This window comes from Dicentrarchus labrax, unplaced genomic scaffold, assembly GCF_905237075.1.
Source record: "Dicentrarchus labrax unplaced genomic scaffold, dlabrax2021, whole genome shotgun sequence".
Classification (NCBI taxonomy): Eukaryota; Metazoa; Chordata; class Actinopteri; family Moronidae; genus Dicentrarchus; species Dicentrarchus labrax.
The window spans coordinates 16,475,495-16,488,002 of NW_026136723.1; the positions used below are offsets into that span (position 1 = coordinate 16,475,495).

The following is a 12,508-nucleotide window of genomic DNA, read 5'->3' on the forward strand; positions in this document are numbered from 1 at the left end:
TGAGCAGAAGTCTTCCCGTGAGAGAGCTGATCTCTCAACAGCTTCTCCAGAATACAGAGCAGATCATTAGTCTTTCCCCATCAGTCTGTCCAACAGCATTTCTGACCAAAGATTGAAACAGTTTGTACTAAACATTTTTCACAAGAAACAAAATGCACGAAACCTAAGAGATTATTGCAATGTAACAGTTTTTTTAAAAACCCATAATCGTTAACTGTCCTAGGTATTGCTTGATCTCCTGACATTCTGACTATCAGTAAACACACTCACACTTGCACAAACACATTTGCACATGAACGCACATTCACTCAGTGAGAGTGAGTCATGACAAAACTGGTAAAGGTCATTCGCCTGTCTACCATCTGAGTATAGATTACCTCCTGTGATCTGTACCTTTGTGTGTGTGTGTGTGTGTGTGTGTGTGTGTGTGTCCACCCCACCAATCTGCACTCATTTTAAACAGCTTAAGGTCTACCTTATTTTTTGCCTTTTTGCCTTTCCCTTGATCTTTGATTTTCAGTCGTACAAAAGGTCAAATGAGTAGTTTGTTGGAGGCAGTTTACCGCTGCTAAAATCACACTTTTTGAGCCTTACAGTCATTACTATGACTACATAAAGTCCAACCTGCCACATAATCAAACCTCACCATTTGCCAAATGGCTTTACCACAGTATTTTTAAAATCCTGATGTCAAAAATAAGCTGATTGAAATGTAAATGGATTTGTAACCGACCACCTTCAAGTGATTTACGAGAACTGGAAAAATTGGGACTGGGTTGCTCGAGTTATTCCTAACATCATTAAGTTTGTGTGAAAGTCTCCTTCTTATAAGAATTACAGGCTAGTTTCAAACTTGTGACTTCCTGTATCAAGTCACAGATTTATTGGAAAGGTTTTATGCAAAGCAAAACATGTGCAAAACCCTCCACCTCTCCTTTCTGCCCTTCCCACCATACCCACAAGTTTGGACAGCTGCAGGAGGAGTCGGTTGCCCTGCAAAAACAACCAATAGGGAATGCCCTCTCTCCGAAATTACCTGTGATCGGTCTCCCATCACGGAATAGATTTCCTAAAGCCGGAAAAAAGAAGAGGTGCAGAAGTCTGGTTTTCTCTGAGACCACTTGAATTACAACATACTGAAAGACTACCAGCTTTAATTTAATATGTTGTTTATTTACACATCCAGCAGTTATGGAGCAACATTTGTTCATTTAGAACTGGTCCAATATTCTCTTTTTGCTCTGTTTTAGTCTCTTCCATAGGGAAATACCTGTGATAATTATCGTATAACAATTAGCAATTTGAGCTATATTGTGTTTTTTACCCCAGTTTATGTCATTATTAATTAGCCTTTCATCATATATATATATATATATATATATATATATATGTGTATATATATATATATAGCTATATCTCATTAGCTCTTTTACTCTTCATTACATTGGATCAAATGTAAGTAAACTAATGTTGGCTTTGCCAGCTGGTTTTGTTAGCTACCCAACAGTTACACCTGGTGGTTAACAGGTTTAAATATCTAGTAACAATAATCTAATCTCTCACATAAAAACTAGTTTGTGTGGTGTAACTTATTTTCATTTAGAAATGTGTTCTACCCTTGGTTTAACACTGACATTATTTCTGAGGCTAAGTCTGAATTACCAATAGCTGTGCAACTGGCTCTTGATGCATATGCACATTTTACCAGTTCTTGCTGTCATTATTTTATTTTTATGAATAAAAATCTTTGCATTATGAAAAAAATATTGTAGTCCTAATACTACAATACTACCATAAGTGTGAAAACACTGCAACTTCCTCTAGCTGCAGGTACTAGAAGGTAGCTAGCAGTAGTAGTAGAAACACCTGAGATCTACAAAGAAGGCTTTAGAGTCAAAGCTGTTGGAGATTGTGTATGTGGAGCCTGTAAATAGCTTTGGCAGAAATATCTGTACAAAATGAAACCCTGAGTGTCTCAGCACTGATACGTATACAGGCCTGACTCTAATTTAGATGGAAAATCTTGTTCCAGCTCCTCCGCACATGTGCATGGATGTTTGATGCGTGCACACAGAAGCACACACAAATTAGCTTGTGCATATGTAATCTCAGACAAATGCACACTAACAATCTTCCAATACAAGAAAGAAGAAAAAAGAAACACCTCGCTAATGCACACACATGCAGCCAGCCCCCTCATACACATCCGCAGCCAGAGACCACCCACTCAAATACTTACACAGTTCATCATAGACGGCTGAGCTTTAGTCTGTGATGAACACAGCATCTGTTGTCTTCCTCGTTGAGCCAATACTTGAGACAGGCAGCGTGCTGTACGTATCTTCTCTCTCTTTTCTTACACTATGACTCATTTTAGGGCTACAGAAAATCATTTATGGCGTCTCATGCGCTTTGTGGAAGGCAAAACTATGAATAAGGCTTCAAGGAGTAAACACTTCAGCAGCGTGAAATCCTCTGTGTCCACAGTCCAGTGTTGTAATTTGATTTCAAAGTTATTGCCTTGGTCAGTAACTCCTCAATTATGTCCAATTTGCGCAGAGCAATTTGTTTTCATTTGAGCTCAATTACCCATTGAGTACTGTATGTCTGTGAGGTAACAACAATGAAGAGTGTGTTGATATGAAAAACCTTATTTGTGATATTGACTGCGGTGGCATTTGGAGTCTTATTTTTCCTGTGTATTTCATGAAAGCTGACTAGGTTTTAAAGGTTTTAAAAGTCCACAGCAAGGTGAATTTTCCCTTTTCAAATGACATAACCTTAAACTACACAGCCAGACTGCCTCTGCTGTTTCTCCTCTTTCTCTCCTGCAGTCTCACTTCCTGCTCTCTACTATTCTCTTCAAGAACAGAAAAATGATTTTGGTTGCAATTTGATTTTCGCACCTCATCACAGCTTGGCGCATGTTGCGGTCCATAAAAGATTGCAAAGGGATTGCAAAAAAGTATCTGTACGTTTCTTGTCCTTTGCAGAACTGAAGGCTGAATTTCAGGCCCATGCTGTGCTCCTGCGGGTCTGAACCTTTTTGAAACTTATTTAAAGAAAAACACCTTTCTCTTGGAGTGAAAAGGTTATTACAAGGATATAAATTGGTTTTCCACTACTTTATTTATTTACACTGCATGCTCACTTATATGTATCTTTTGAGATCCTCTTAAAATCCCCCCCCTCGGCTGCCTTTTTCTGTTCATTAAGTGTCATTTACTAAACCAAAATCATTACCTGCTGTTACCATTTACCCCCGTTTTTAGGTGTTGAAGTTGGATGTCACAATGTGTTCTCTTCCGCTTTCTGTGCTAATAAAAAACTACCACTGACAAATGAACGGTTTGACTCCCACTCTCTGTTTTTACAGGAGCCACAACGAGACATGTTTGCTTCAGTGCAGATCTGAGGGGCGATTTTAGCTTCGCAGCGTGTGTCATATGTGCCAGATTAAATACTACAGAGAAAGAAAAAGAAGCTGTCCCTGCAGATCTAATAAGCCACCTCTCTTCCTCATCCTTACACCCTTTTTCCTATTTCTCTCCATCATTTGTGTCTTATCATTTACCTCCATCTCTGTCTGTTTGCCTTTCTCTCCCTCAAACCCTCATCCCTCTTCTTCTCCTCTCTGATAATGTTAAAGGTACTCAGCTTGAACCACAGCTCTACAGTAAGATCAAGAGGACATAAAGCTTTTTTTCCCAAAGCATGATCAAAAGCAGTATTTTTTTGGCAACGCTGCTACAACCCATTTAACTCCTCGTCTATGTTGGCTCCAAGTCCAAAAGGGAATCATAACATGTTTTGTTCTGGAGGTTAATTAGTAGCATGAATGAGCCCTGGCTAGTCCTTTTCGGCTCTGTAATGGAAATCTGACTAATGGGAGATCTGAGGAAGCCAGCTGGGCAGCAGAGGAGCTTGCTGGGAGAGATCTGCAGCGTGAAGTTGAGGCCACACTGTGAGTAAATCAAACATCTCTTATTATTATCATTATGCGCACCGCATGCATGACATGTCAGTGTGAGTGTCTGTGTATGAGTATAATAAAATTATTTTCCTGATTAATTCGCAGCAAATGTCACACCCCTTCTTTACAGAATTATAACTCCAAGTCCAAATGAAACACCCACACACACACACACACACACACACACACACACACACACACACACACACACACACACACACACACACACACACTGCTAACTCACTCTTTGCAGTGGAGTTAGGATCTTGAATATCCACCAAGAATGAATAAATCCAATTATATGTAATGATTGTGGCTCATCGATTCAGGCTATTTCTTGAGTATTTAAAAGTAATCCAGGTGGTTATTGTTTGTAAAGTGTGACCGGGAACAGCTAGTAGCCAAAGCAGCATGACTTTCCATGAGGCAGATTAGTCAAGATGTAGACAAACATAAACCTTATGGTGTTTTAAGTTTTATATTCAGATATTCAGCGAGGTTCATTCTCAATAAGTTTTGATCAGGTTTGTTGTGCAGTGCAAGAAAACTTTGACTGATGTTGCACAGGTGTTATTTTTAGATGGTACTAGAGATGATAATGCAGAGATATGCCAAGAGGATGAACCCTGGCGACTATAGTGATCCTCTGACTTTTCTTCTGGCGCCACCAACAGGTCAACATTTTCATTTATTCAGTGAAATATCTCAAAATCCATTTGATGAATTGAAGATTTTGTGTAGACATTGAATAGTAATGCTGATTAGTTTGAAGATACTCTGACCTTTCCTCTAGCTACATCAGCAGGTTAAAGTTTTGATTGGTCCAATACTTTGGTTTATGACCCAAAACCTGAAAATGTGGGACTCCCATCAGCCTCAGCTGTAGAGTGTATTTACTGATAATTAGTAAATTTAGCTTGACCCTTAAACATACAACCTCTCATTTTTAAAGAAATATTCAGTTCTGGCTTGTATTTTTTAGATTTCCACCTGTATTATTAACAGTTTACACAGCTTTTATTTAAACACAGCTTGGACTTATAGGGTTCAGTTACAAATTATGCTTTGTTCTTTGAATAACTTGATTAACTTGGTTACTTTTGTATATTTTGAGCATTAACAGCAGTAGAAAACAATGCCACATAGAGGCATTCTGGTCAATTTCTAAAACATCTTCCAGTGAAAACCTAAATAATACCCAAATACAGATATATTGCAAATACAGATATGTAAAAACACTGTTTAATGTTGATAAAAGCAAGTTTAGCTTTTCAGTAACTTACCTTCTTTGTTTTGTCCATTGCCTTCAGTATGGACATGTTCAGGTCTTCTAAGGCAGCGAGAACATTCTCATATTCACCGAGGTGCTGGGAGAAATACTCTTCACAGCAGAAAGACAAAAAAAAACATTTTTTGAGTTACACAGCTAGGACAGGGCTGTAGGTGTTTTGTTGAAGCAGCATTGGTGTGACATCTCAGTCACAGCCAGTAGGGGTTTTAGCATAGAGCATGTGACCACATCTAACATGGTTCTTTCCTTATGCTGGGAAAACGTCAAATAGCATTTGCGTCCATGGTGCTCGGGACTGGGAGGTAAGTTAAGTAAGATATAACTGATATTAAAAGTTCTTATTTAGGTGAAGGACCAACTTACCACAGAGTTCATCTGTGTCCACGTTGCTGCAAAACAAAAAAAACACAAGAATCAAGAATGAATTCCTTGAAGACTAAAGTTTCCGAGGTTAACAGTCAGACGAATCTTTCATCTCTGCTAAGTCTTTTCCTGGACAGACAGATTTGGTGAATCAGTGTGTGATGACTAATGGGAGCAAGTAAAAATATGTCATGAATAATTGAATAATTTGGTGGCTTTTTTTTCCCCCCGAGGTGTGCGTTACAGACCAATGGGCCTGAGAGTGAATCCCTCACAGAGAGAGACAGAAACAGACAAATAAAGACAAGAAGAGCTAAAAGGTGAAGGGAATGTTTCCAAGTGGAAAATTAGCCATTGTATCCCTACACAGCAAGAGACATAAAAGAGACATTGTTACAGTCAAAGAGGCTGTGGAATTACATAGGTTTTAACTCTATTCCACACAGGCTGTAGCTGTCGTTCACAAGGGGAAAAGTGCCTTCGCAATCAATTGGTTCAAACAGGAGAAAACACTCAGAACCACAGAGGACAGACAAGAACAGAGGAAGCAAACCAGAGGATAGGAACTAAAGTGAGAAACAGACTAAAAAGCTTTTACTTGTGTGCCTTGAAACATGTTTTGACACATTAAGGTAAACTATCAATTAATGGACCACACACAAGTTAAACACTGAATACATCTGTATTATACATGTACAAAACATAATAGATGATAATGAAAGCATATTAGACATCATTTGAATCTACATGTTCTTACTCTTAAACAGAAATGTGATTAATCAACTACAAATCCTTCATCCACAAATTAAACAATTTGTAATATCTGTGCACTTTCAAATTTGAAAGATCGGATAATCATTCAGTGTTCGACATCAAGCTGAGCAGGTGCAGCCTGTCAGGCAGACCTCACAGCTTAGTGACTCATTCTTTAATCAATAGAGGATCCAGTTCGAGACTTTCAAATTACTTCTTACAAACTTTACCATCTGCCAGGGAGGAACATGTTCGCTGTGGTTTAACATGGAGCCAATTGAAGTTCTCTCTGATTTAACACAGCGATGGTGGCTATGGTAATAGGGAGGATAATGAGGATAATGATAATGTCAATGTCTGTTTGCTTAAATTGTCTGCAAATGATCAGCCTAATGTGCAAATAATCATCACATTTTTTGTGAATCGAATTATACTTTATTTGACACATATAAAAATACTTAATACAGAACCATCTGTGTTCACAAGGCTTTGAGCCATCTTGTTTCCTCCTCATCTCTGTTGAACGTTGCACATGTAAAGTACAGATTGGGCACCAGAAAATGGCGACAGATACAGACAAAATTTATAAGCAGAAGCCCAAGCGAGCATTTCAGTTATCCCGGAGCCAGGAGTTTAACTGGGTGGCAATACAGGATGTTAGAGAAACTTTAATTATGCATTGCGCAGTTTGCACATTTCCGAAAAAAACAATCACTGGAGCACCATATCACGAGCCAACAACGTCTCGTGTACAGCTAAGAGGGTTATTGTTGTTATCTGATAATAAATGTAAACTATTTGTTTAGGGGCCCAAGTACAAATTTACATTGTGCAAGGGAAACTAACCTAAAAAAATTATATCCTGGATGAAAGTGATCGTTAGGGCCTGTTCAGAATATTACAATACAATTACAAAGGTGAGGTAAGCAGGTCTTTCATATTATTATAATTATTATTATTATTATTATTATTATTTGGGCTATTACAAGATATTAACCTGGATGTGTATAGTATATGAGAAATGACAGTAATAGAATTTATTTATTTTTTGTCTTTATTGAATGCAAGTAGTTTTAAGTTCACTTTCAATTCACAAGTAAAGTTTATTAAATGAAACCAAAATCTGCAGACTGAAGTGTTGAGTTCTGGTCTGAGATTGTTGTTACATTGAGAATAAAATAAAGTGAATTGGAAGCAGATCACAATTAGCAATAAACTTTCCCGCGTTGATGTCATCGAGGCCTGACATCTCAGTGGGAGTGATGTCATCATTGTGGAGGATGCGACCTGGTGGCCATTACATGTTCTTACTGCAGACGTAAGATCTTTCTTCTGAACACTTCAGGTCATCAAAATAAACACCTTCGGACACTGGTAAAAGAAATTGCACAAAACATTAACATATGAAGGCATTTCATCTGCACAAAGAATTCTTTTCTAAAAGGCTCCAATTAATTCAGAACGCTGCAGCACGAGTACTGACAGGAACTAGAAAAAGAGATCACATCTCTCCTGTACTAGCTACTCTGCATTGGCTCCCTATAAAATGTAGAATTGAATTTAAAATCCTCCTCCTCACCTATAAAGCTCTTCATGGTCAGGCCCCTTCATATCTTAAAGAGCTCATAGTACCCTATTACCCCTCTAGAACACTGCGTTCTCTGAATGCAGGGCTACTTGTGGTTCCTATAGTCTCTAAAAGTAGAACAGGAGCCAGAGCCTTCAGTTACCAAGCTCCTCTCCTGTGGAACCAGCTTCCAGTTGTGGTTCGGGAGGCAGACACCCTCACCACATTCAAGAATAGGCTTAAGACATTCCTCTTTGATAAATCTTATAGTTAGGGCTGGATCAGGTGAGTCCTGAACCATCCCTTAGTTATGCTGCTATAGGCCTAGACTATCGGGGGATTTCCCATGGTGCACTGAGCTACTCTCTTCCTCTCTCTTTCTGCACTCATTCATGTCCCTTTAATGCATGTTACTAACTCCACTTCTTCCCCGGAGTTCTTGTGCTTTCTCGTCTCGCAGGTTCTCATGGATCCTGGTGGAGCCTCCTGCCATGGTCCTGCTTGACTGCCATTGCCAATACTGTTGTTGCTGTGCGTCTGTCTGTCTGTCGCCTCTCTCTCTCTCTCTCTCTCTCTCTCTCTCTCTCTCTCTCTCTCTCTCTCTCTCACCCCAACTGGTCGAGACAGACGACCACCCACCTAGAGCCGGAGGATCTGTCCAAGGTTTCTGCCTTTTAACAGGCAGTTTTTCCTTGCCCTTGTCGCCAAGTGCTTGCTCATGGTGGTACTGTTGTGTCTCTGTAATTAATGTTAAAGAGTTCGGTCTAGACCTGCTCTATTTGAAAAGTGTCCTGAGATAACTTCTGTTATGAATTGGCGCTATACAAATAAAATTGAATTTAATTGAATTTTCAAAACAATAACATTTTAAAATGTATTGTTGAAAACAGATTAAAGTTCCCTCTCAAGAGGAATCACAACCAAAATGTCAACAAATAATAATTATGTACCTGGGATGTTCATCACCATGCAGTTTCCCCCAGTGTCAACGTTTCGCTCCCCCCAGTTCCAGATGATCTGAGGGAACGTGGTACCATCAGACCACTTCCATTCCTCATCCTGAAAGATGAAGCTTAATTTCAGAACATTTACCTTTGAACTTTGCTTTGTGAACACTGTAAAGGTTCAGTAACAAAATCTTCATGGCTGTGAAAAGGGCTGGCACAAGCCTTTTTGAGGATTAAGACAACCACATTGCTCTAAACTGCATTCTGGGGCCACACAACAGTTGATCCATGCAAAAACTCAGGGAGGGGGACAGGACATTACAGTAGTGGCAATAAGGATGTGATGTAACTTTAAGCAAAGTAACCTCTTTCAACATGCCCAAAAAAAATTATTTAAGGTTAAGCATTATAACACTTATACCATGTCCAAAATCAGGGTCTGTGTTTAAATCCTTATCCATTTTTATGCCTGTAATCAGCTTAACCCATGGTAGTTTCACTAGTGACTTGATGTATTATGAATCATAAGTATTGTTATTGTAGCAGCGGCGTTTAATGGACACCAGAGTGTTTTCTGTAGCATGGTATAGTATAGTTTAGCTCACTGAATTGCACTTTTTGTTTAATCTGAACACAAATATCACAACAATGTGTGGAAAGATGTGGAGATGCTCTATATATCTTAACAAACAACGGCCTGGGGCAGGACTGTCATCACAGTGAGGTTGCCAAGCAACCACTAGAGACACTGAACAAGATAATTGTTCATCAAGAAATTGTTACACACAGTAACACCCCCTAAATGCAAAAATAGTTTTCTTGATCTTGTCTTATTTCTCATGGTTATTTTTTAAGTCTTATTATTCAGTCGGAGACAATAGATGTTTATGATGCTAGTTAGCAACACTTGTCATATTGTCTATTTCTATTTTAAGCTACAACCTGTCTATTTAGCTGTGTGATGTAATTCTACTAGGTGGGTAGTGGATAGCAGCAGCCTGGGGGGTAACCTGCAGGCTGGTAGGATCTGGAGGCAAACAGGAGTCACAGCAGCATCGTTGCACCCTGCTGCAGCTAATTCAAAATACAGCCGTGGTGGAAGCCATTAGTGGAAAGCACAATTGTTTATTTTACTTCTGAGAGAGTGAGGCTCATTGTTTCCTCCTGTTCCTAGTATTTATAGTTAATCACCTCCTGACTCGAGCTCTGTACTTATAGCACTGCACACATGTGGCAGTGGTATTCAATTTTTTCATCTAACTCCAAGCAACAAAAAGAATATTTCCCAAAATGTCAAACAAACCCTTTAACATGACTGAACCCATCAAAATATGCCACTTTAGTAGTACATTGCAGTTTGCTCTTATTGAATTTGAGTTTAAAACCAGTTCATCAACTTGGGACAATAGCCTACTTGTTAAATAAAACCTAAAAAAACACAAACTTGTAATTTGGCCCCCTTGTGGCAGCAAGTAGCATAGACAAAGGTCAGCTCAGACTTTGAATCCTGTAACAGTCAATTTTCCATACTCAAACCTATACAGTACTACCAACATCTATCTGTCTATCTGTAAAGTCACTCACCTCAGGTGTATTATAGCCCCCGGTCCAGACAGATTCAATGTCTGCATTCGCAATGTACACCAGAGTTCTCAAAAAAATTAGCTCCTCACTGCTTCTGAGCGAGACCAGATGGGAATCGTTTGAAACACAGTCAGACTAAAGAGGGAGACAAAAACAGAAGTTGACATAGATAGAAAAAAAAAATGGAGGGAGATTTTTTTTGCAATGAATGATAGCTCAATTACTTCTGCTTTGGCAAAAGACTGAGGAGTTTGGAAATACTTGAAGCAGCGATCCCCTAACGAAGTCCAACCAGAGGCGCCACCTGGACATATTGGAAAGATGAGTCTTTATACAATTCAAGTCAGTCTTGCTTCTACATGACTGTTTTAGTTATTTGAAAGAGTAATTCTGAGTAGTCAAGAGTACATCTAAAGAAAATTGTCAAGTACTCTGTGCAGTTTTTTTTTAACTACAGTAAATAAGCATTTGTTAGTACAACATGCAATTCATATTCCAATTTACTTACTTTTTATTTTAAGGCAATCAGTTTGCATGCTTTTGAACTAAAACAGGTTAACTAATTAGAATTTAGTGTGTAGAAGCTGGACACTGGTTTGTTTCCATGATTTCAGAAACAGAAACGTGCACATATGATAAACTTTCCTGCAGGTATTTTAGTTTTTCTTAGCCTTGACTTGTTGTTTTGGGCAGAAGAAAGTTAATATTACAGTCCTTTACAACATGCACACTTGAATGAATAAAACTATTCAAAAAAAGAGCAAATGTTTGTAGAACTAACCGTCAGCTGCAGATGTCAGCTGTAAACAGAAAGAACACATTATCAGCAAGTTAACTTTAAACTGGTTAGTTCATGTTTTAAAGTGTTTTAAATCCAATCAATTCTTCAGCCATTTTGCTAAAACAAAACATTAACTGAATTTACATTTTCAAATACTTTTTGTGATATTAAAAACATGACAAAAAATGGAACATAATGTTAGTATTTCTATAGAATTTACTTACAAGCGGCTGTCCGCTGATCAGCAAGAGCACAGCAAAACAAAGAACTGATGCCATCTGTGTAAAGATAAAATATCAAAGTAAATATAACACTTCATGTACCCAGAAAAGCTACATATGCATTGGGGCATAAAGATAAAGCAGGGCACTGGGCACCGTTTATGATGAACTATAATTAGAAATGTACACTCAAGACTCACATAACAGATAAACAGAGAAAAAATAGAATATGTTTATTTACATTTCATCATAAGGGCATCAATTACTACTTGTGTTTATATTTTTTTTCAAAGTCTTACGAAAGTACATGTCAGACTTAATTATAAGAGCATTGCCAGGAACTGTTAAAATATATTATTTTAAGATGTCAAACTTTTAAAATAAAAGTGCAGAGAGTAAAATCATGCAATTCAAAAAGATTTCTCTTTTTGAAGGAAATGCAAAATATGGACTAAAAATACAGATCAATAATCATTATTTGATGCTATGCTGAGGGCTAAGAGTAAGTCCTGCAGTCTTACCTTTGTTGTGATGAATCTGAAGTTGCACTTGCAGAAGCAGGTAGCGAGTTGTGAAGAGGAAAGGAAATGCCGTCCTTATAAACCTTCTTCAGCTGCTGTAGCTCGGAGTGTTTCATTGTTTGTCTGTTTAATTATACCAACGGAGGACATAATACTATTGACACACTGACTGACAAGGATGTTCATTAAACAATGTTAGTGAAATCTAACAAAACCATTCACCTCAGGGGACACAGATGATAACTGTCATCCTGCTTCTATTACTCATCATCATGTGCTGAGCAACTGTACTGAAATTCATAGCAAAGCCTCCACTTCTCACTGTTAACATAACTTTCATATTTTAAAAAGTACAATGAGTAGTTACACTTATATTTCTGCATCTTGGTTTGTACTTTACTTGCAAGGATTCAGTCTAACTTTAACCATTACAGCTAAATGCCTATTCCCAACCCCTTACTGTGAGCTTATATACAACAACCTAATCGTAATCTTAACCCTCCTAAA

The 12,508-nt window shown here is 38.2% G+C and overlaps 2 protein-coding genes across 4 annotated transcripts in view; both read right to left on the reverse strand.

The window, feature by feature from the left end:
• necab1 (N-terminal EF-hand calcium binding protein 1) overlaps positions 1–12,508 on the reverse strand; it is a 42,178-nt gene that overhangs the window by 18,243 nt on the left and 11,427 nt on the right. For 2 of the 3 annotated variants that reach the window (XM_051390485.1, XM_051390484.1), the window contains exons 4-5: positions 5,628–5,653; positions 5,257–5,354 (exon numbers count right to left, since the gene is read on the reverse strand). In XM_051390485.1, the coding sequence (XP_051246445.1) occupies positions 5,257–5,354; positions 5,628–5,653 (124 nt within the window). Of the gene's footprint in view, positions 1–1,036; positions 1,070–5,256; positions 5,355–5,627; positions 5,654–12,508 lie in introns of all 3 variants that reach the window. The other variant, XM_051390483.1, reaches the window with a different exon arrangement.
• LOC127357912 (galactose-specific lectin nattectin) lies at positions 7,417–12,111 on the reverse strand. Its single transcript, XM_051390486.1, has 7 exons — positions 12,002–12,111; positions 11,484–11,537; positions 11,260–11,278; positions 10,703–10,782; positions 10,479–10,613; positions 8,898–9,006; positions 7,417–7,751 (listed from the first exon to the last, which is right to left on the reverse strand). Exons 2-7 carry the CDS (start codon positions 11,535–11,537, stop codon positions 7,678–7,680), a joined length of 471 nt encoding a protein of 156 aa, XP_051246446.1. The 5' UTR covers positions 12,002–12,111; the 3' UTR covers positions 7,417–7,677.

What these genes read in the sequence shown, in the direction of transcription:
- LOC127357912 (XM_051390486.1), bottom strand. Translation starts at nt 11,537, where the DNA reads ATGGCATCAGTTCTTTGTTTTGCTGTGCTCTTGCTGATCAGCGGACAG. An exon ending in GGGGCTATAATACACCTGAG is followed by an intron (nt 9,007 to 10,478) that starts GTGAGTGACTTT and finishes TTCATCTTTCAG; the next exon opens with GATGAGGAATGGAAGTGGTC. An exon ending in CATGGTGATGAACATCCCAG is followed by an intron (nt 7,752 to 8,897) that starts GTACATAATTAT and finishes TTCTTTTACCAG; the next exon opens with TGTCCGAAGGTGTTTATTTT.